Genomic DNA, 23440 nt, shown 5'->3' with positions numbered 1-23440 from the left:
GCAGGAAGACAACCGACAGCCTCCCCGATCATCTCTTGTGTGTGCGCGTGTGTGTGTGTCGACTAGCGAGGTCCAGGGAGTCAAACCACGCTGCCACAGGATTACGTCCCTGAAACAGGTCTCTGTTTCTGCTTAAAATTCACCTAATTACGCTGTATTTTATGAACCGCAGCAACGTTTAAAAAGAAGAAAAACGAGGAAGCCGTTCTCTGCGGTCTACGGGCACCAGAAACTCTCAAGCCGTAGTAAACACTGCAGGGGCCGGGGAACGCTTCCTTTCAACGTGCCTTTGATGCGAGTTTAATTCATCATTGCCATATGGGGGCCGATATCAAAACCAAATGTGCGTTAGCGGGACTTTTCACAGCTCCAAGCTCAGGAATGAGATTCAGTTTAGTTATTAAATGGTGCATGATTAACAAGCGCTGCGGTTTGTCCGTCTTGGCTGGCGTCCAGGACGAAACATGACAGACTACATTCTCACACGCCCGGCCAGGGTGGGGGGGCATTAGGCACGTCTCGGGACACCATCTGTTGGTAATGGCCTGAAATGGGTCGTCAAGAATTAAATCTATTTGCAGTACAGGTAGACGGGAAGCTTTTTATTTGATCTTGCATGGATCGGGCTGAAATGAGTAATGGTTAGATTAGAAAATTTGTTTTAATTACATTCCTCAAAATGCCTTGTTGTTATTGTTGTTAATAATAACGTGTGGTTATGTTCGTTATCATTCATTATTTAGCAATCACTCTCATCCCAATGAAGTCACAGTAACCAGAGTCGGTAACTTTGCCGTCCCAAACAGTAGGACGTTGGTCTTTGATTCTCACACACTCCCTTTGCTCCAGCTCCTACAGGACGCAGCATCCAAACAAACACATAAATATGTCCACCTCCCGTTTCTCCTCTCCGCCGTATACAATACAGTATCCACACAGGACCAATAAACCTGTCTTCACAACAGGAAACGTGTCCAGAAAGACTCTGCAAGTTCCTATTAGTGTGGAAGTGTTTTCGAAATGCTGCAAGACTATTTCAACTCAGGATGTCAAACCATCCCTCACCGATCGACACGGGGGTGCAAATCGAAGTGCTTGAAAGCCTGAAAATAAAGTCGTTCTCGGTTCGAATCCCAATCCGGAATCTCTCCCTAAGCCATGGGATCGAATCTCACCAGGTCTTTGGCTTCCTGGAGGGAATCTTCCACGTCGGAGAAGCTGAAACTCGCCACGGTGATGAACTGGCTCACGACTGAGACGAACTTGTCCCCCGATTCCTGAGGCCGGTTCTTCTGGAACTCCAGCTCCTGCGGGACACCAAGGGGTTAAAGAGAGAAATCAAACTTGGAGAGCCGTAGCCGTGTCGGAAAACAGGAAAGCGGTCGCACACGTGGCGCAGCCCGAGAGCGGGACACAGGGAAAAGCGTGGCGGATGAGGCGGACCCCCGAGTCTCGACTCTCATCCCGTAAATACAACATAAAAAAGGGGGCATTCGAACCTAAACAAAAGCACTCACACTCTCCACATTCTTCAGCCCGCTGCGCAGGTTGTTGATATCTTTCTCCAGTTCGGTCATGCTGGGGAGGACAGAAAATCGGTTAGTTACCACTCCGTCAGCGTACCAATGCTCGTCTCAATGTCATTGTGCAAGAGATGAGAACAAGCCCAAGTCATATTTTATTTCTATTTACTGTCCCTCTGGTCACCAGCAATGTAATATCTTAAAATATAACAAATACCTCATTCTTCATCCCACAATCAAAAACACATCTCTGGCACATAACTTACTACTTATAACATTTTAAGTATCTCTTGTCAAGCTTGTTTTGTGAGCAATAGCAATAATACCAAGACAGCAGTGTTCATAGGTAGAAATTATATTACGCATTGCAGTAAAATTATACTTGTGCTGAATGTGACCTTCTCATCCAACAACAGTCACAATGGGTGCCGAGGCTTTTGTTGTTGTTGAACCAGGAAATCGTATGATCTGGTCTAAGCAGCTTCTCATATTTCACAGGCACTCTGATCCACACAGCAAAAAATAAACAGCAGATTAACGCAGATTATGCCTGACACACTTTTATTTTTGTTTTGTTTTTCTGAACCAGGGTCTTCCAGAAACCAAAATTCTGGCTCGATGCCTCATAAATCATTAATGTAGACTGTCTAGCCAAATCCCAGCTCCGAATGCAAGGTCTTTCCAAGAGATTGGACAGATAACAGAGAGAGCTATTAATAACAAATACATACAGTAATGAGTTTAGCGCGCTGACGAATTACAGTTTTCATCGATTCGCACACAACGTGGCTGATTCTGTTCTCTGGCGGGTCTCTGAAACATTAGACAAACAGCGGACTTCATCGTTGACAGCTTCTAATGGATGTCCGCACTCGATATCACACTGGGAGACGACGGAGGAATGTCCGCACTATAAAAACAGGACGATTGGCGGAGGCTCGTTAGGGTGACGTCTTTATAGAACTCATGTCTGAAACGTTTGCCACCCTCTTCCACAGAGCTCCAAACCTCTCTCAGAGCTGAAGATGCATTTCACACTTCTGCTTTGTTCCCAGCTGCCGACAGAAACATTCTCGTTGGACGTATAACGTTTTGGTCCGTTTAAAAGATGCGGGCAAGATTGGAAGACAATGGCTGATGTTTACCCAGGTTCCCCAACGGAAGCTCTCGTTCCAATTCATTCCGGTCCTTTTCACTAAATGTTTGCCCTCCAAATAAAAGGTGTTGACCAAACTGTCAGAAACCTTCCACTCCAAGGGGGGAGACGTGATACCTTGAGAAAACAGCCTTCAACGTCTTTAGTCTCGAAGTGCTGCGATGTGATCTGCGTCGTGCCTTTTACCAGCACAATCCTGAGTCAAGAGTTCAGGTAAGTTGCTGTTGGGAGTGTGATGTCAACTCGGAGGACCGAATTAAGCCTTTTTGAGAAACCCTACGTAGTTTTGTACTCAGCCAAGTATCATTGGAACTGAGAATGTATTCTATTTTGATGTAGAACTCTTGGAATTAAATATTTAGGTTCCGAACCTAAATATTTCATTCTAAAAGTTCTACTTCAAAATAGAATACATTCTCAGTCGATATGGGAAGACGGATAAAAGCCAACACAGGGTTTTCTATGATATGCGATCACCTTTATACTTGATTGTTTTAGTGTTATGTGCATTAATACATGCTTCCTTGCTTCTGCCGTCTGGTATTCAGTCCCACATCGCATATCCAACACTTACTTGACTTTCGCCGCCTCCGGTATGTTGCTCAGGTCCTCCTGGAACAGCGCCACTTTGGGGTATTTCTTCTCCAATATGGTGATCAGGTAGTGCAACAGAGTAATATTCCTGCAAACACAGACGCATCCATCAGCTAGAGGCATTTTCAGGCAACGATCCAAAACAGATCTGTCTATCGACTACACAGAATAGTCTCTCGCGATTGTAGCTCACTTGTCGATGCTGGATTTGGTGTCGCCGATCTTGTTCAATGAGGAGACCTTGAACCCGTAGGCGTTGCCTCTTTGACCCTTGTTCATGTAGTTCCCGAAGGCCAGGACCACCTCCAGCAGCTGCTTCAGGCTCCTGCTCTGCAACACTTCCTTCGAGGCCTTTGTCAGAGCTGAGATGCAAAGGATCGGCACAGAGACATTAAAATACATTCACAAAGGCACTAGAACACATTTTCTTCTAGTACATAAAAGGATATTTTGGTTAGATTGTGTCTCTCCCTCTCTCCCTCCGTCTTCCTCCCTCCCTTCGTCCCTCTCTCTGGCTCTCCCCCTCCCTCTGTTTTTAAAGATGCATAAGCAAACACAGATACATTCAAGAACAAGACCTGAGGGCCGCCTGGTTTGCATGCAGACTATTCGATTACCTAGCTCTGTGTTTAAGAACTTTCCAAGGAAGAGAAAAGTGAAGAACAAAAACACACACACCTTCAACTTTGGGCTTGACTTCCCCGATCCTCTCCGCAAACTTCTTCTTGAAATACAGTGACTGTAGCCTCTGTTGATAATGGTTAATCCTATCGCACCACACAGACAGAAAAAGGAGAGGAGAGAGGGAAAGGAGGAAGGAGAGTGAAAACACCGAAGCATTTTGGGAGCTGGTCCGAGGACACCCTTGTGTACATTGTCACTACAAACACCACCTCCTCAGCACTTGTGTTTATATTAGGTGTCTTATTAAGTAGGGCCGATGGGCAGCTAGAGACAGATTTTGAAGTGCCGTCACGCTGTCGAAGTTTAACCCTCATCTCTACTTTCTTCGAGATTGTAGAGATTCCTGCTCTGTCCCTGGACAGCTCGTGAAAAAGGTTAACAGGAGCAATCCCCGCCCGGAGCAGGAAACCGCCTGCTTTTCCTACAAAGGAGTGGGCTTCCTCAATCGGAAAAATATCTGACTGTGCCGGGGGCGCGTCATCCTGTCCTGTCGGAGAAGCCAACTCTTTCACCTGGGACTCCTAATTACAAGTAAAGAACGAAATCCACTTAAACGAAGCCCTGCCTCAGCACCACAGTAATGACTTATTCAAGCAAGAGCACTTTAAAAACCCATGGCCTGTCTGGAGGACAATCTTAAGGGCTAATAAAGAAGTTGTTTTTCACGGACTGCCATGATCTCTCACGTCAGCAGAATCTGCAAAGAAAATGTCCGTCCTGCCAGTAAGGGAATCCACTTCGTTTACTAATTTCTCCTCAGTGTTTTAGCATCGCTGGCTCAGGCTTTAATGGACCAGACAAGCTCACACACAAGACATATCTCCTGCATCAGCTTTCTCAACGTGAACGTACTAAAAACACACCGGATTATTTTTGCAGTAATTTGTGAAAGCGGGGCATGTTAGCCCGAAGTTCTAAGAGACCAGATTAGATTCTGGGTTTGTTTCCATCTGACATTGTTCTCCTGCTTCTGAACGTACCTGCTCATCTCGTAGAGGAACCGGTCTGCTTTCGCCATGCGGTCGAGTTCGTGTTTGTGCTCCTCCAGAAGGTCAACGTCGCTCTTTTCCGGCACAAACTTTAACAGCTGAAGAAATGTAAAAAAAAAAAAAATTATATATATATATAATATGAACTGTATCTGCTGCTCTAGAGGCAGTTCAGAGGAGAGCAACCAGACTTATTCCAGGTCTGAAGGGAATGTCCTACTGAGAGACTGAGGAACTGAACCTTTTCACCCTGCAACAGAGGAGACTACGTGGGGACTTGATTCAAGTCTTTAAAATCATGAAAGGCATTGACCAGAGGAGCTTTTCCGGATCAGCAGGGACACACGCACCTGGGACACAAATGGAAATTGGGCTTCAAGGCATTCAAGACAGAAAACAGGAGACACTTCTTCACACAGAGAGGCGTCACAATCTGAACAAACTCCCCAGCGATGTGGCTTAAGAGACAATTTGGGAACATTCAAAAACAGACTGGATAGGATCCTTGGATAACTTAGTTATTAATGGACACCAAACGAGAACGATGGGGCGAATGGCCTCCTCTCGATTGGACACTGTCTTATGTTCTTATGTATCAAGGCTATCCACGTATTTGGTAAACAAATCCCAATAAGCACACTTTACACTGCTATAGTGTTCGACTCATTCACAGTCAGATTTATATTTCATTTATTTTGCAGCCAAAGCGCTTTGGAATATAGAAACATTTATATTATTAAGATATCAGTTCCAAATAGACTGGAATCCCAAAGAAGGCAAAAAGAAATAAATTAAATTACACAAGCAGCACTTTCTGAACAATTTCGTGTCAGAGCAAGGCAGTTCATCCTTTTGTGAAATTGTAAATCTTATTTATTTTCCTCGGGCAGATGGTTTGGATGTTATAAAACTGGCTAATGGGGGCCATTCCTTCTCAAAAGCGAGTTATGCAGCTGTTTAATGTTACATGTTTGTCCAAATCCTCTGACAGGAGCAGCTGATGTAAAGTACAGTAGAGATTTCATCATAACAGCGATTTAGGAGTAAATAACTACAAATACTGCTTTCCATCTGCTTCACATTTCCGTGCCATTACCTCAATCCAAAGGCTGATGGTAAAAAGTGGAAGGTGCAACAATCGTCCCAATTGTTTACTTTTTGTATGAATAACACAACAAGCATGTGTTGATTTCGATGTGAAAAGCACGTTACACCAAATAAAGATTGAATGAGGCAAGACTCATTCCAGAGATCTGTTACATATTTATATATCAATAAAGTAATTTTTAAACATTTTGAAAGTCTCTTTCCCCATGACCAAACTCGACTACTTTTACATTTACTTTGATCACAAATAGAGTAAAAAAGACATTTAACATACCATGAAACCCACAGGAATATTTCCTATTGAGTTAAGAATACTTTATTCTGAGGAAAACACATCAATGCCGTTCTTAACAGAAAGAATACACAGTTCCTCAAAGTCAACTCTTCTTTTTTTGTTTTTTTCGTGCATTTGGAGAATTCTCCCCCCGACACAAACTTGAAAGCCCACCTGCTGAGCCGAGTTTTACAAAAACCAAAGCCTTAAGTCACCGCTTTGGGTTCACTAACAGCCTGCACATGTGCACAGCCTATAATCGTAGCGTTATTTCAACAGTTTATGGGCTGCTTCAGCAAATAATAATCCGATCTGCATTTTTCTGACACATTCATGGTCTTTTATTTAATGAAGACCACCTGACATTTGGTCACGTCCAACACTTTGTTTAGAATTCACCCTGCAAAACCAAGAGGCAGAAAATATCGTGGCTCTCTGTCCTCCCTGTTCAGAGTACAAACTCAACCCCAAGTTATGTTGCAAGGACTTTAAAGAAAAGTAGTGCACATTTGTAATAAAAACATTTAGTTGGTTAATAGCGTTTAAGTTTTCCAAGCAAGAGAATTCCTGTAGCCTCTTGCAAAACGTCAAGAACTATAATCTCACTGCTTAACCCTAAACTCCCACTGCATGTCTGTTAGGTTTGTTTTCCCAAACCCTGTTTACTAGGATGTGGTCAGCTGGTGCTCCTCGTCACACAGACCTACAGCGAGGAGCTTTCATCTCCCTGAAGAGCCACTCCCAGAAACCTACTTCTTGATAATGTGTCGGGATGTGGTGGTTTGTTTGCTTTTGTTTTCTGTTCAATTGTTTTTTCCCCCCGAGATGCTACTGCCCCCGAGGCCTCGCAGTGTCACCCACCTGCTCCAGCATGTCCTTGGGGAGATCTTCCTGCTCGTCCATGGTCAGGATGGCTCGTTTGATCTCCTCATTGGACAGCTTCAACCTGAAAAACACAGACGCCCCCCAGGTCTCCGTTTAAGAAGAGGCATTCGATAATAAAAGATGTGGAAGACATGTTGGAGACAAGTGTTTCAAAGTAAGGTGTTTCCTCTGTAGGACTAATCCAGAACAATGCCAGCGAAAGAGGTTGGAAGATACAATTCCAGAGCTCGAAAAAGTCCAACAATATGCACGACACTGTTTAATTGTGAAAAAGAACCGATTCATTCCCGATTTCCAGGACACGGTCCCAGTGACAAGCCAAGAAACACAGGTGCTCGACAGCTTAGCCCATCAGACTCTTTCCAAGATCACCACAAGCCCGAACAGGATTTTCACTCGCGCTGCCAAGAACAGCAGGGCTGACGCGAGGGGAGCGGGGCCTCGCCATAGCCAGGACCTCCTCCCCCGCAACGTCTGGTACACGACTCTGCCCGGATTGTGTTTTCGGGGTTTCTGTGGTTCAGGAATTCTGGAGGTTGCTGTTTCGGGGCGGATAAAACCGGGGCCGAGGCATGTTCTGGAGCTACGACACGAACATCCCGGAGATCACGAGGGTTCGGATCGGAGAGCGCAAGTTCAACAGCTGCTCAACAGAGCTGGCCTTTTCACAGAGAGCATCACCGAGTCTGAGGGCACTGTAGTTACAAAGCACTTAGATGTGCGTCTCTGTGCGTCTCTGTGCGTCTCTGTGCGTCTCTGTGCGTCTCTGTGCGTCTCTGTGCGTCTCTGTGCGTCTCTGTGCGTCTCTGTGCGTCTCTGTGCGTCTCTGTGCGTCTCTGTGCGTCTGTCAATAGCCACCTACCCCGTGGTTATATATATTTTAAAACATCATGTCATTAACCACAGTTATCGGAGCCCGACTACAGCAAAACGGGTCTAAGTGTCTAAAAGTGATTCACGGTCTTTATCCAACAGTGGCTTCTTTTATTCGGCTAAATGGTACATTCACAGTATTGTGCCGATTTCACTGGAAACCATCTGAGCGGCACAGAAAGTGTTTATGTCATTTCTGAAAGCTGAACCGAAATCGGGAACCTGCTTTAGCTGCATCCGGGATTACGAATTGATATCAAACATGTATATTTATTTTCTTCTTAAATGAAAGCCAGCAGAATAAAATGTGGTTGTCTCCAATGAAAAAAAAAAAAAAAAACACCTCACAGCTCAGAACACAACGCCACGCCTCCAGGACCGCAACGAGCGTACGGCACAGCAGCACCCGGATTGGTCTTGACACACAAAGACCACAACGCCCAGATCATGCCAAACAAGTGGGCTGGGATCTTTCAGGAACAGAGGATCGCATAAATCAGCAGATAACATCAGGCTGGCATTCAAAACAGACGGTGCAGACCACACCAGTCTGTGTCGACATGCATTCCTCAGCTGGAATTCGACTCTAATCACCTGACTAGCACTCCCTGCGGTTCACCGACGCAGGCAGGAATCCCAGCTCGCCCGGACACGTCCGAGATGACGACTCCATCACAGCCCACACCCTCGGCAACGGCTGACCACAGCCCTCCCTCTGAACCACTCTGTAATCTCCGGGCCCACGTCAAAGAGCGGTCAGAGGCTTCCAAGTGTAAGACATGCTGGCGTTACCCACAGACGGGCGCCTTTATCTCCTCGCAAACATACGCGTTCGCTTTCCTATTTCCACTTGATCAAACACTCCAGAGAGAAAGGCTGTGTCCTGTTTGTTATAAAAACAGTGAAATGTATAATTTCGGTTTGTTTTATGTATCGTAAAATAATTACTGGGTACAATCTCGAACTGACTAGTCATTTAGAATGAAAAAATAATCTTTAAAAGCACTTACATTGTGTATGTACGTGTGTGTGTGTATATAGAGTTTTGGGGGGGGAAAAAAACAGTGCCCGCCCGTAGGGAACTGATGAAATGAATCGTCAGCAAACACCACTTGGATCGATCAGATAGACTACACATACATATATAGTGTCTAAAACTCTGGCTGGAGCCCAGACTGTCAAGAGATCTCTAAAATACGCTCTTCACTTTTTAAAATAATCACCCAAGACCTTTTGATAACGCTGCAAACACCATATTGAATTATGTTCCCCGCTTTCGGGTCCTAAAATTAACCCATTTCCGCCACCCGTACCAATTTATTCCAGGAAGAAACATCTGTCATTTCTTCTATATTCATAAATCGATTTATCATACCTATTTAAAATATGAGAACCTCAGTAAATATGACAACTAAATGTAAATGCGCAAAAAAAAAAAGTCATAGCTATGAAATGAGGCTGCGTGAAATTAAATTAACAATGCTAACATGCGATTGTGTTTGTGTTTGCTGCGATGGAAACCAAAGAGGGAAGCCAGGCAAAGAAAAGAACAGTCTGAGCCAAGATTATCCCCTGATGGGAAGGTTAAATATAATTCTTGGCTGAAGCCAGAGTTTAAACACATTGTCAGATATGAAAAAATACTTCCCAGCGTATGGAAGGGAAAAAAAAAGAATTCTTTGACTGTGAAGTAAGGCCGTACATAATTGGGGGACTGTTGTGCTTTGAATGAAAGACTGTGAGGAAACTATCGTGAGATTCGAACATACAGGCTTTCACTGAGGAATAATTTACTGAACTGAAACGGATGTACAGGAGGCTATACATCACCAAACGAGCTTAAACGTCACGTCAGAAGTATTCTCTCAAAGATACAAGACGCTAACTGCACACCAAACTTGGAAAACAGACTTTCATGGACTTCCGCAGATCTTTCTTTGGATATTTTCCAGCAAGGACCACAGGTTGAAGGTGAATAAAATATCTGGGCTCACCGTGACAAAAGGATGTTGCAGTTCTGGGCTCTGCGGCCATCGATGACCGACAGCTCCTTGACCTTTTTGGAGCTCAAGGAATCGTCTTCCGTCTCTTTCTGCGGAGAGAAACAGCGTAGGAACAGTTTTAAACCATTACTTTTGTCATTCACTCACTAACACACTCCTGTAGTGCAGATGTATATAAACCGGGAATGGGGTGCCTTCCCGTTTAATATATAAATCTACGGGTAATGTTTGAAATGTTTCTAAACACTGTGCACAGACTTGAAACACAGCTGTGATTTATGCATTGTGTAGTTACAAATGCTTCGTTATTTGACAATTAAAAAGCACACGATTCCTTGAAAAAATAACTCAAGAGCAAGCATGTTTCCTACACAGTTTTGCTTCTACTTCAATCCAGAGAAAATGGAGGTGACTGAAGCTGAAGCAACAGCCAAGAAGACCTGTGTGTCTTAGCATATGCAGAGATGCTTTCCTGGCCCGAGCCCAGGAGTGCCCGGGGGCGAGGCGGAGGGATTTTACAAGGCTTTTCCACCTGGTTGATTTAATTGCTTCGATACAAAATATTTGAAGAGCGTATCTAGTCAACAACATCTTGGGTGAACAGCTATGGGGCACACAGAGACGCAGACACAGTCATGGATGTAAAATACTGCACGGAAACAGAGGGCTGGTCATTAGTTTGTTGTTCACTCAGTATAGGCTGTATTTGTGTTGGTGTTTACATGAAACACACGAGACCAACGAGAATCATGACACTATTTTTCTCCCATTGAACACAAAACAAAAGACAGCGTTCCTTGTGCCCTTATTGTTCACCTCTCTAGGTGGTGTGCGCTGATGGCAGCACAAATATCTGGCATTATATTCATTTCAGTGGATTCACTTTAAAAAATATATAGCTTTCCAGTACAGCATTTATACTTGAAGTGCTCTTAACATAGCTGCTTCTGCAATCAGGGCAGAGGGTGAGAGGAAGGAGAAGGAGAGAGAGAGAGGAAGGAGAGGGAGAAAGAGTGAGGAAGGAGAGAGTGAGAGGAAGGAGAATTGGTCGTCCCCGGCAGAGCACAGAAGCAGCTCGTAAGCGCTCTTCAGTGGGTTTACAATGACAGGACTGCGGACGGGGACACGGACATCACACGAGAACACGGAGAACTCACTCACCTGCTTGGTGTTATTGTTCATAAAGAAGTCCTAAAATGCAGGCAAGAAGCAAGGAAGACGCAGCATTCATTAAAATGATAGTGCAGATCGTGAATCAGAGCAAAACAAATCAGCCAACAAAGCAAATCAACATCAACGCCGGTGATTAACGAGGAAGCAGCCACACGGACAAGTGCAGCCGTGCAAATCAGGTGCAGACTGATCATTATTGTGGAGAACAGTCATTGTAACCTTTCCAGTACCATAGACACAGATTTTAAACATGTACGTATTACAGAAAAACACATTAAACTACAACACACACACACACGCACGATCCACCAGGGATTTAATACATAATATTTTCGTTTCTTAACCAGATGGTACTGAAGAGGTTAAACCCGAATAACTGTGCAGGAATCTGTTCCACTGAATATATTTTAATCTATTGTTCTTCCATAACATCTTGGCCAAAAGAAAAGCAATTTTAAGGACTTAAAATATGACTTAGATCGACATAAATCTATGATTTCACCAGGACAGATCATCGAAGCAAAAGAACGGTTACAAACAATGGCACTGTGTTTATGAGAAGCGTTGCCCCCAGGAAAGAACAGTCAAAGGCTTTTACAAGATACTTTAGTGGAAACGTATACAAATATAATCGTTTTCAATTTCAAATTCATATTATAATACTCTTGTCATGGTCACAAATTGTGCATCACTGAAGCCTTCCTGTGTCCTAGGAGCAACACTAGAGTCAGTCGAGTTAAATCTGTTAATCAGAAGACTGATTGTCATGACATGCTGTAGCACTGAAGTGCGAAGCATCAAGATTTCCAATTGCAATTCCTACACATGCAGAGACGCATATTAATAAAGCAACGTTACATCTTTAGGGACGCATCGTCTGGTTGGACTCTACCTGTTGCCTTTGGTACGCGGAGAATGTCTTCTCAATGTCCTCGAGGTCAAGGATTTTGAACACTTTCACGTCGTCCACCTCAGTCCACACAGTGCCCTCGAGCTTGTTCTGTGGGGGACACATACAATACAGGCGTAAACGTATGCGGCTTCCTGAATATGACTTAATAAATGAATATGTCCTTATCTACACACCGAACCGTTTTCCGGTCTCACTAGTCCAGGGGAAAGTGAAACACCTCAGGGCGACCAATCTCAGCCCAAACTCTTAAATTAGCATCTCGGCTGCGCTCACCTCGGCCAGCTTGACCCAGTTGAACGACTTGAGGGGGTTGGACGGCTGCGGGATGTTCTTCTTCTTCAGAGAAGGGCCCATGGGCGCCCCGGGTGGGGGAGGGGCACCTCCGAGTGGCGGGGGTCCCGGGGGAGGGGGCGGTCCTCCCGGGGGCGGGGGTGGGGGAATCCCGCAGGGCAGTGGCGGTGGGGGAGGGGGTGGCATGCCACCAGGGGGTGGAGGAGGCGGCACTGGGCCCCCCGGGGGTCCCGGTGGGAGAGGAGGACCTCCGGGGATGGAAGAGTGGCTCGTCCTCTGGAATGAGATGGAGATACGAAGTTCAACAAGTGTCGGGCTCCCACACAACACACCGGGCCAAGATGTAATCATTGCGCTGGGAAACCTGTCCCCAGGAAGGTTTATATCTGTAGATCAGTCTGAAAACCATCTGCCATCTCCATGAATAGGTAACAAACAGTGCATTAAAAACCTCAACGCCACTCAGAACGCAGACCTTTAATTTCCAACACATTGAATGCACTTCAGTGTCTGAAAGCCACTTCATTTCAAGCAGGGAAAGGTCAACAGCATTTAAACATGACACATTGTTTCCAGTCTTTCAAAATACTACTCTAATGATTCTGTATACGATTAATAATAGTGTGGCTTTCGTTTAGGTTTAGGTTTGAATGAGAACAGAACGGAGGTATAAGAGGCGAGACAGACAGACGTACAGTGCTGAGATCGTGCAGCCGGGTGGAGAGGTCCGTCACTTGCTGCTTAGCCTGCTTGTGCTCCGAGGCCTCCTTCTCCAGTTTCTCTTTCATCTTGTTGAGCGTCTGCATCATGTCCTCCTTCTCCTGCGTCTTGGCGTCGCACTCGCGCTCCTTCTTCTCCAGCTTCTGTTGCAGCTCGTGGTGCTCTGTTGGGAGAGGGAGCGCATCAGAGTCCAACACGGTACCTGGCACAGAAGGCCGGCGGGCACGGCGGCAGGTATGTCTACCCACCTTTGCGCATTTTCTCGGCCTGCTCTTTCCACTGCTTCACTTCATTCTCGTTGACCAGCCTGGACAGACAAACGAGAAGGATCAGGATTCATAGAGGATGGAATAAAACAACTTATTAAATACCTACGACTGGTTGGGACAATAAAGGGGTGGACAGGGACAGAGATCTCTGCTTGTAATGTCCCTGCAGTTTTTCAGCCATCCTCAATTTCATTCCTCAACTGATGGCCTACATTTCATCCCCAAGCTTTGGATCCAATCATGCAGGCTTTTGCTGCCATAAATATGAAGCATGAGTATGGGGTTGATTATCTCTCAGAATATTCAATTTTTGAGTCTTAAACAACTTCAAACCATATTTCCTTTTCTTACATTGAAGGTGGGGAGGGTTTCAAGAGTGGGTAGGGGAAGGGATTGGGGTTAGACATCTTGCATTTCATCCAGTTTAAGGACAACTTGTTAGGGGTAGAATAAAAAAGTTTGAATCCTGTTCTACAGGATCCTAGCATTTATTTCCCGACTTACATTCGAACGACGTTCTTCACGTTGAAGTTCTCCAGAGGCGTGACGTCAGGGTCGTGGCCCTTGTCATTCTGCAGCACGATCTGCTGAACGATGCGGTCGAGGAGCAGCCAGTACTGAACTGTGTTTCCACTTCTCTTATCTGAGGAGAAGAGGAGGAGGAGCAACCTTTCAGAAACACGGGGGAAAACGAACGGGACGGGGCAGAGAAGCCCACAGTCCGGGTTATTGAGACACAAACTCTGGAGGCGAGAGGCTCTGGGGCGAAGATGGCAACAGGGGGACGGAGCTCACAGCTGTTCTTGGACGGCGGCCCCCCATCACCTCCAGCAGATTGTTTTTATTTGAGGCCAGTTGCTCTCAGGGAAGAAGAAAGTCAGCTGAGCTTTAATAGCGGCAGGGATCGTGGAGAAAAATACGGTGTCTTACCGTTAGAACAATAATATCAAACGAAGAGCAATAAGAAAGAGAGGAAAATACTCACAAGGCATGAGGAGACAGTGATGTAAAATGGAAATAAAGTGCGGATATGCTTCCGTGTGGTTCATCTTCTTCCTAATGAGATCGAACATCTGCGTGGAGCTTTTAGTGTCTATATGCACCTGAAACAAACCAGCGAACACAATCGCGTTAGGACAGGGGCGCGACCTCCGCCGTGGAACGAGCAGAACGCACCAGGAGGCCGAGACTCACGGTGTCAAAGCGTTTCGACAACGATAGCTCATCATCGTTCCTCAGCATCTCGAAATAATCCAAGTGCCTGCAATGAAAGGCGAGTAGGTTGGCGACGGGAAACGAGGAGGAGGATGAGATGTTGAGAAGATGTTCGCGCGGACGAAAACATCCTAGGCCGTGAGGGACACTCACCTATCTAGCGTGGAGTTCTCGTGGGACCGCAACTTATCAATGACCGGCTGGATTCCCAACATCAGGAACTCGTATCGGAGGTGAACCCGGAACTCCAGGCTCTCCTGGAAGGGAAGACGAAGAGATATTCACGACACCAGGGCGGCAAAGCGGCACGGGCGGAGAACGAGGGGCAGGATGGAAAAAGGGAACGCTTACTTCTCCGGCTCCTTGGCTGAGAACGGCATTGATGAACGACATGATGGCCGTCTTCAGGTTCACCTCGTCCCGGTATCTGCCCGTGCTCCGGTCCAGATCGTTCAGTAAGGTCTGAGGAAGAAAAAATACATACTTATTGTCATCTGCCATCACTGTAGATCCTATTAGTTCTTCCCAAGGTGGAGTTCGATCATTTCTGGGCCACCATTCGACCAAAACACGACGCTATCTGTTCAAAAGCTGTGCCTCTGACGAGTGTGTAGGGGAACGAGAGGGGACTTCAGTGTCCATCTTTGTGTAGTTCAGTCACTCGACAACAGCGGGGGAATCCCAAAATATTAAACCATAAACATTCAAATGTGTGTCTTATATCGCTTGGAGACCTGGGTTAGACCTAGATTTGGTTAAGAGGACACGGAGGGAGTGTGACAGGCAGATCGCTTGGTGTGTGGTTTCAGCGTCACACCTGAAAGCGCGTCCTCTCGCAGGCAAACTTCTGATAGTGCAGCATGGCCTCCAGGATCTTGCGGTGGCCGCCCGGCACCAGACACACGGCGCCCATGATCTCCAGCACGGCCACTTTGGTCTTGATGTTCTCCGTGCCGAGGCTCTGGGCGATGATGTTGATGCTCTCCGAGTGGGACAGCACGTGGGCCCGGCCCTGGGAGTTGTTCATGAGCGCCTTGATGCACCCGATCAGCGAGGTGTGGATCTGGGACTCCGTGGTCTCGTAGTCCATGCTCTTGAGGAAGTTGAGGATGCACGTCAGACCGTCCAGGTCTATGAACCTGGTGACAAACCTGGAGGAGAAGAGAGAGAAGAGAGGAGAGATAGAGAAGCCTTTATACAAGGGTTTTTGTTTATTACATGCACCAGTGGAAAGCAGTTGTACACAGATTATAAGACACAAAAACAATCGGCTGTACACTTTAAATGGGTTGCGTTTGTGTAACCCGAGAAGGACATTAGGTTAATTATGTTTTCAACGGACCGGAACACATGACACAACATAGCAGGTCGCGATCAATGGGATCCTCGCATAACCCTGCATAATTAACGAAGCATCACTCAGACGAGAAGTGGCAAGTAATCTTTTCAATGAAGGACCAGCCACTGATTATAGGAAAACACAAACCTCTGAATCAATCTTGTTCGAGCTCGTTCTGTGAGCACTGAAGGAGGTCCGGATCTTTACTGGCATAACATAGCTAATTCATTCGCTACATACCCAGCTCAGACAAAAAATAAATCCCGACGGATTAACCTAAATGTTTTAATATTTACAGCTGAAATTGTATTGGTCTTAGCTCTACCTAAACATCCAAACCAAGGAGCAACAATCCCTCAGGTGGAAATATGATCAGTGCAGATAAACTAGGTTTCCAGAATTAAATAAATACATGGAATAAGAAGCAGCGGCCTTTGTTCAAACAGCCAACAGAAGATGAATGAGCCTCCTTTTTCTTTTCATCATCTCCCTTTAACTCTAGATTTCAGGTGGGTCTTAAACGAGAAAGCTATTTCTAGAAACCGAGATGGGGAGAGAAAGCGTTCGGCCCAGTTCTCGAGGACCGCTCTCGATTTCTGGCACGCGTTTCTAATTTAAAGGACAACTCTCTCTTTCGAACAGGCCAGTTCATTTTCTGAAGAACCAAAGCGATCATCTTGATAGGCCGTGAGAGAGACAGAAAAACACGTGCACAGATAAGGTTTAATTTCTGGTTGGTGAGTAAGAAGGGGGCATTGTTAACTCATGGCATCAGTATTAAAGCTTTATTAATGACAGCCCCCCCATCCCCCCCATGTTGTCTCACAGGCCTGTTGTATCCAAAGGGCAACTTAAGAGTCTAGTAGCAGTTCAGCTTCACTGGCGCACAACCCCTGGCCCCTCTCACTTCCTGCTACTGTTCCCCGGCGGCCTTTGATGTGGGCTTCGGGGTCAGGTCCGCTCGAGGCCACGGGCAAGCGGCTGGTTTCGGCACCGACTCACGCAATGACGACGTTACCTCATGGGCTGTGTCCGGAGAGCCGTCTTCAGACTCTCAATCGTTTTGTTTCTCTCCTCTTCGTCTTCCTTCTCCAAGGCCAGGAGCGTTTTCCTCTGAAGAAAGATAACAGTTTAGTTTAGCACACCTCGAAGAAAAGAAAGACTTAAAAATTTAATAGGACGTGGGTGGGCCATGGGATTGATCAAGTCATTTCTCATTGTAAAAGTTTTGTTTTAATCTCTTTATTCTTAGAGTTTGAATCCTTGGTAACAGCTTATGATTGGAACTTGGCTGTGTTAAAGCCTGTAGTGAACTTATAAAAGTATCTGTACTTATAAAAGTAAAAGTAGTGAACTTATAAAAGTCTCTGACCGAGAGACCTTTATATCATTTCAGGGTGTGTTTATGTTATGCATTTTGTATGTCTAGTTTTGAACTGTTGTGCACCAATTCCCCTTGGGGACAATAAAGATTTACTGACTGACTGAGAAAGAGTCAAAAATCTCATGCTACTGAATTTGGAAAAATCAATTAGAGAGTGATAGAAATCCACATTCAATTGCAGGAGCCGCATCATGATTCGGAGCCGGGACGCATCGCGCTCAGACAGGGCCCCGGAGCCCAGCCAAGCGACACGGCACTGACATCATATCAGAACCTTTGCCTACAGATTAATTTCCTCCTTTTGCACCCAAAAAAAAGGAAAGAAAAGAAGGACGGGAGGAAACGCCCGCCCTGCAGCAAGCGGCCAACCGCGGTTAAGGACCACACGCTCGCCCTCTCAAACCCGGACGCCCCCAGAGAGCGTCTCCGAGGATGACGTCGGCTGCCAGGGAGCGCGTTCGTCTGGAGAGCGCAGCTGTCTGATCACGCCACCCAGCTGTTTCGGACACAACTGCACGACTAGCACATCTCAAACAGGAGCACAGTGTATATTTATTCATTATTCCTTCGGTCCACAGCGTACGTGCTGCCAGCCAAGAGCGCTTCAGCTGAATGATTTTGAGTTTCAACACACACAGAGATGCCACAATATCTATCCCAAGCCCAGTCTTTATTTATTTTCTCCCGTTTCAACATGATATTGAAATTCATTCCCTGAGGTGTGATATATACCTCACAACTGCAGCCTTTTAAATATACTGCAGAGACCTTAAGGCACATTTAACATGATTTGGCTACGGCTGGTTGACTTTTATCAATTCACATCACGCCCTTCATTGACATTTCCTGTCTCTGCTCGGACCGTCTGCATTTTGCTGGCAAACAGATCAATAGATATATTCTGTGTTCGATGAACCCTTCTGATCAAATCACTGTCAGTCTGCACTCAACTCCACATCACAGAAACAAACTGAATGTCATCAGAGAAAGCTGCGAGGGCTCAACGTATGTTATTTTTAGTCATCTTAAGGTGCCTCAGGACTTCCTTATTCAAAGTGACGAAGATCAGATAACAAATGTGATTACTTTTAAAGATAAATCTAGTTTCATTCCACCTTGCCATGCAGCTCAGTAGGTTATTGACTGAGAAAACAAAAACAAGAATGCTTCGTTGAACGTTTCTTGGCTGAAAATCCCAGGCTCATTTTCGTACGAGATGAATGAGTGTGGTTATTGAGGGGAAAGCACCCACACGGAGACGCACAAAAACACAAAGCAAAGCTCGACTGGGGTTTATTTAATAGTGAAATACATTAAACTTGAAATGCCTTAAATTCTCTCATATCGAGTATAATGAGGTAATCATCTGATACAGCAAAATCCCAGTTAAGAATGACAGGGAATGGTAAATATTTAATGTAACACAAGTTTACACATCACATATTTGTCTGATAAGCCTTAATGAGCCAAAATGGTGACGCATTGGTTTCATCGGCTCTGCATGACTATTAGGCCAATTATTTAAAAATACTTACCGCAGCCATGGAGTTCAATTGGTCGATATAATATTCAGGCCAGCTGGTCGCGCCTTTGTTCTCCTCTTGTTCCTGAAATAGTAAACAGATTGGAAGCATTAGAAGTCCATATAATCTCCATCTCCAAAGCTGTTTGGTCTGCTGAGACCGATGAGAAAACCAATGAGAGTTGATTTTCCCCCTACACAAAAACCCCCCAAGCACAACAACATTTTAATCCTTTATTGACTGTTGGAATCTCTCAGGGCTTTTGCAATCTGGGAGGAAGAGAAATTAAATGATCCTGGGAATTATCCTAGCTGTGCAGATGAGGAATAATTTACAATCCATCAAATCAAACACATGTTTAAAAGAATCTTTCCAATTTCGTATTGCACACTGGACAGCACGTTTAATTTATTTTTATACTAAACATTCTGCTACTTCGTTAAAGTAACTTAGAGTATTAAAACTGTTGAAAACTGCAGTATAATGTAACAATGCTCTCACACCACTAAAATATCACACAATAGGCATTTCCGAAGAGCAACAACGTTAATAGCGACAGTCCATCAAGCAGCTAATGATTGTGTGCATAAAGTAGGGAGACGGCCGACTTAAACCAGCACGATTACAGAACAGTGTGAGGTGAAATGCGGATAAAAACAATGCCGAACAATCAAACAGCAAATTAGGAATATCTTGCTTTTTTCTTCCATTATCAGGTCAAAAAACACATAAGGCATTAAATGAGTACAGATTGAAAGATATGCATTACGGTTTCAGAAGAACCCACGAGCTAAAGGAAGGCATTAGAGATTTGTAAAGAATAAAAACAAAAAAGCTCTCTTTCGGAGCAGCACTTGAATTTGACGCTTTAGCTGCTTAGTGGTTTGGTTTTAAATCTATAAAAGGGGCACGTAAGGACAGAGCAACAACTCCACTTCGTGTTCGCGGCACAGCCTCCTCGACACTGAAGAACGCTTCAACTCAAGGGGATGTGTGCGATAATGGGAGTCACACAGTCGAGTGAGACGGCTCATTCTGCCGTCACTGCCCCTACCTCTGTGCAGTGACTAACATGGATTTTTGTTTTCCCGAAAAAACAAATGAAGTGTCTTTTAATTGCCAGCATCATTGCTTTGTAAACAGCCGAACTCTGTAACCAGATCGTGTGTCTGAGGCCGGTGCTAATAGGAAAGGTCTGGTGTGGCAATTCTCACTTGTTTTACACCCGGTCTCCCTGAAGACCCCAGGATTAATGGCAGGCATCCAATGCAAGATTACCCCTGAACTGAACAGTGCTGGAAAATTAGTTTGGAGGCTGACCGTGACGGGAAGAATGGGCATCGCCTGGTGTCGTCCCAATTCACATTTCACATCACCGAGCAAGCACTTAAAACCCACATGACTACATGAAGTTTCATGCATCTAAAGTGTGTCAAAAATATTATAATTTTCTTATTAATTGTCAGACGCCCTTCTCCAGGGGCGACACCTCCACTGTGTCAACTGGCTGTGCAAAGTGAACCACAAATTAATATTATAGTGAGGATCTGGCCACAGAATTGCCTTGAATTGACTACTGCGGCAGGATATTCATTGAGCATGTTTTACCTTTTTATAGACTGTGAATTAACTCTAATGCCGCTTTACATACTGTACAGAAACACACAGTAGTCCGAGTTTCCAGCACACTGTATAAGCAGCAGGGCATCGCTTTCATTGCTCAGTTCGGTCAATTAAAAACACATAAAACGAAGAAAACGATTATTTTTATAAGCACGGCTATGAAAGTAAACAAACAACTGTTTCAGCTCCGGCTCGGAGTGGGAGTCCACAGTTAAAGGCAGGATTTGAAGATTGAGAAGTGCTAATGGATCCGACTAGCAAAAGTAGAGATTCAAGGTTTAACAAATTAAGGCTTATTCTCCTAAAAAGGGTATTATAGACATCTTGTTTTTATATCCTGTGCTAGCACAACATTTTAAGCACTCATCCATTCAGATTTGAAATAGATAATGTACAGTCTGGAAATAGTCATGTTAGCATATGATGCCTACCATAACAAGTAAAAACCCTAATAACCCAGGGTTCCCAATTCTGGCCCTAGAGGAACCCTTACCCTGCCCGTTCCAAGAGCTCTCAATTACTTTGCACCCTTAACTGGGGTAATCTGCTTGCATTTGACTTTTTAACATTTTGTAAGTTGGATCCTTAATAAGGTAAGTTCCTTATACAAGTTTATACCTAAAAGCCCTACTGTTTAAAATAATTAAAAGGAAATTAGTTAAATTAATTAAGTAATTAAGAGCTCAGCTGGAACAAAAAACATCAGGGTTGGGATCCAGGAACCCATGTAATAAAACAATCATAAAAAGGTTTTGATTTGTCCTTACTGGAATAAAAAGGACAAGAATGAGAATGTATTTTTACCATATAATTATCATTCAATTATCATTTAGAAAACAGCCCTGCAGTCTTACACCCACGATGTGAGACTCCCCACAGGAATGCCTGAGGAAATATCTCCCCACCCCTCCCCAGCACTATATGAAACATCTCAACCCCATCACCATCCAGAGAAGCACTCAGAAGCACGACTGTAACCCCCCCAACCACATCCAGCCTCCAAATATGACCCCACTAAGTGAGTTTAGACAAGAGCGCTTTCATTTTTAGCTCCTTAATCTTTTCTGACTGCCTCTCTAACTTCTATATTTTTAAACTGGGAACAGTAGCCCAAGACCAATAAAGAGCAAAACCAATATATATATTTTAATCCAAACTACTCCGCACTTCATTACCAATTATATTTTGATAAGCGGAGCTCGACTCGGGAACTCCACTTGCGGAGAACCTCAAATTACATCTTTACTAATTCTTCCAATCTACGGGAACAACAAGATACAAATAATTGGGTGGCACCAAACCATACATTAAACCCTGCGGTTCAGAGTGGTACAGGGTTTTATGAGGTTTTATTCTGGAATCTAAAAGGAAGGCTATAATTAGGGAGGGATGCCAGGCTTCAGAGGCAGGAATTGTGTGTGGGCAGCTATAGGAGGATACTCCAAACTCGGGTAACCGATAATTAAAAAAGGAGTCTTTATCTTCTCCAAACAAACACGTGGCTGGTGCCCGATCCTGCCAAACAATTACAAACACATTTATTTTCTGTGTTACAGAGCAAATGGCAAACATGACGAACACAAAGCTGCAGCCCACACAATTAGTTTGAGTACAATAGCTCGGCACCAGGATCGCGGACCTCTGCTTTTCTTAGCCGCCCTACGAAACAACGATGCCCTCTGTGGAGTAAGAGGGTTGAAACCATCAAGGCTGGAGTGGAAAAACAGCTTAAGCGTGCCAAGGAGCGATGACTTAAGATGTGATTTGCTCGGGGAGCCATTTTAAATGGTAGGGGGAGGAAATAATATAAAAGAAATGTAGCGATCTCTCAGATTTCCCACTCTTTGGAACGCATGCGTCTCCTAATTAAAGAGCATTTGTTCAGCCCCACAAGGTCTCTGCGTGCTCAAGTGTTTTACCCGACACATTTCAAGGAGACCATGAGAATCGCCTGCCCTTCGTTTTATAAGTAACCAGTGACAGCGAATTAAGAATATAAGATTAATGGGGGTGGGGGGTGGGGGGGGGACTGCAAATACCAGACATTGTATCGTTTAATAAGCCATTTGTGATATCGAGGTTAATGCAGTGCAGGACTCTCACAGTATTCTCTGAGATCAGGGGATCCGTGAGAGACCGGGCAACCAAAGCGCTTTAAAGATGGATAAAAGACAAACTTCTCTTTCATCCACAGTCCCCACGGACCGCAGAACAGTGGCCCCAAAGACGTGCTGGACAGCTAGTGCCGAGTAACTGGACACAAGAAGAGAGAGACGGGAAGAAAGTGTCCATTTGTGCGTCTTAAAAACGAGACAAAGCTTGTGCCCTTCCACCCCTTTTTTTTTTATTCTTTGAAGAAGCTCTTGCCCTTTGATTTTCCAAAAGCTGGCATTTCCACAAGAGTACCGATAGTCTGCTTTCCATAACAATTCAATACTCGGATGCGAAGAACGTTTCCCCTCGAATCCAAAGTCTGGGGGGGAGACAAGCTAAAAAACTCTTTAAAACAACAACACTAAGTCACTAAAACACTCGATCGGTTTAAAAGAGGATGTGTATCGATCAGGTTGGAGGAAGGATGTTGTGTGCCGGTGCCGGGGTGGAAAAGGCCGCCATCGCTTCAGGCCGCACCACGAACGCCAAACAAAAGCTGCACCTGCGAGTCGGGACACTTCCTTGTTTGTACTGGAGCCGGCACACTTCCCTCGCAGCGCAGTCAGTCTGAGGTCTTCGGGGAGGCCTGCCAACACGCCTGGCGGAGTGCTGAGCCCGCACTACTGCCGCAGCTGCCAATAGCCTTCTTGGCAGAGCCGTCGCCAGGGCCGGGCGCACCCCCCAGGGCTCTCGTTTTTCTTTCCAGCTACGCCGAGACATGGATTGTGGTGAAATATAGATCTGGCCC

At 45.1% G+C, this 23440-nt stretch overlaps 1 protein-coding gene across 4 annotated transcripts in view; it reads right to left on the bottom strand.

Moving 5' to 3' along the window:
* The window catches only part of daam1a (dishevelled associated activator of morphogenesis 1a), a 63668-nt gene that overhangs the window by 2320 nt on the left and 37908 nt on the right, over positions 1-23440 (bottom strand). For 3 of the 4 annotated variants that reach the window (XM_066694931.1, XM_066694930.1, XM_066694932.1), the window contains exons 4-24: positions 18928-18999; positions 17027-17121; positions 15487-15820; positions 15021-15131; positions 14823-14926; positions 14649-14715; positions 14440-14557; positions 13959-14097; positions 13434-13492; positions 13161-13348; positions 12448-12741; positions 12154-12261; positions 11250-11279; positions 10080-10177; positions 7189-7273; positions 4938-5044; positions 3952-4040; positions 3467-3635; positions 3254-3361; positions 1518-1578; positions 1176-1307 (exon numbers count right to left, since the gene is read on the bottom strand). In XM_066694931.1, coding sequence (XP_066551028.1) covers positions 1176-1307; positions 1518-1578; positions 3254-3361; positions 3467-3635; positions 3952-4040; positions 4938-5044; positions 7189-7273; positions 10080-10177; positions 11250-11279; positions 12154-12261; positions 12448-12741; positions 13161-13348; positions 13434-13492; positions 13959-14097; positions 14440-14557; positions 14649-14715; positions 14823-14926; positions 15021-15131; positions 15487-15820; positions 17027-17121; positions 18928-18999 — 2568 coding nt within the window. The remainder of the gene's footprint in view (positions 1-1175; positions 1308-1517; positions 1579-3253; positions 3362-3466; positions 3636-3951; positions 4041-4937; positions 5045-7188; positions 7274-10079; positions 10178-11249; positions 11280-12153; positions 12262-12447; positions 12742-13160; positions 13349-13433; positions 13493-13958; positions 14098-14439; positions 14558-14648; positions 14716-14822; positions 14927-15020; positions 15132-15486; positions 15821-17026; positions 17122-18927; positions 19000-23440) is intronic. The other variant, XM_066694933.1, reaches the window with a different exon arrangement.

Source organism: Amia ocellicauda, chromosome 21 (genome assembly GCF_036373705.1).
Source record: "Amia ocellicauda isolate fAmiCal2 chromosome 21, fAmiCal2.hap1, whole genome shotgun sequence".
Classification (NCBI taxonomy): domain Eukaryota; kingdom Metazoa; phylum Chordata; class Actinopteri; order Amiiformes; family Amiidae; genus Amia; species Amia ocellicauda.
The sequence above is the reverse complement of the archived record's forward strand: the minus strand, read 5'-3'. Positions and strand labels throughout refer to the sequence as shown.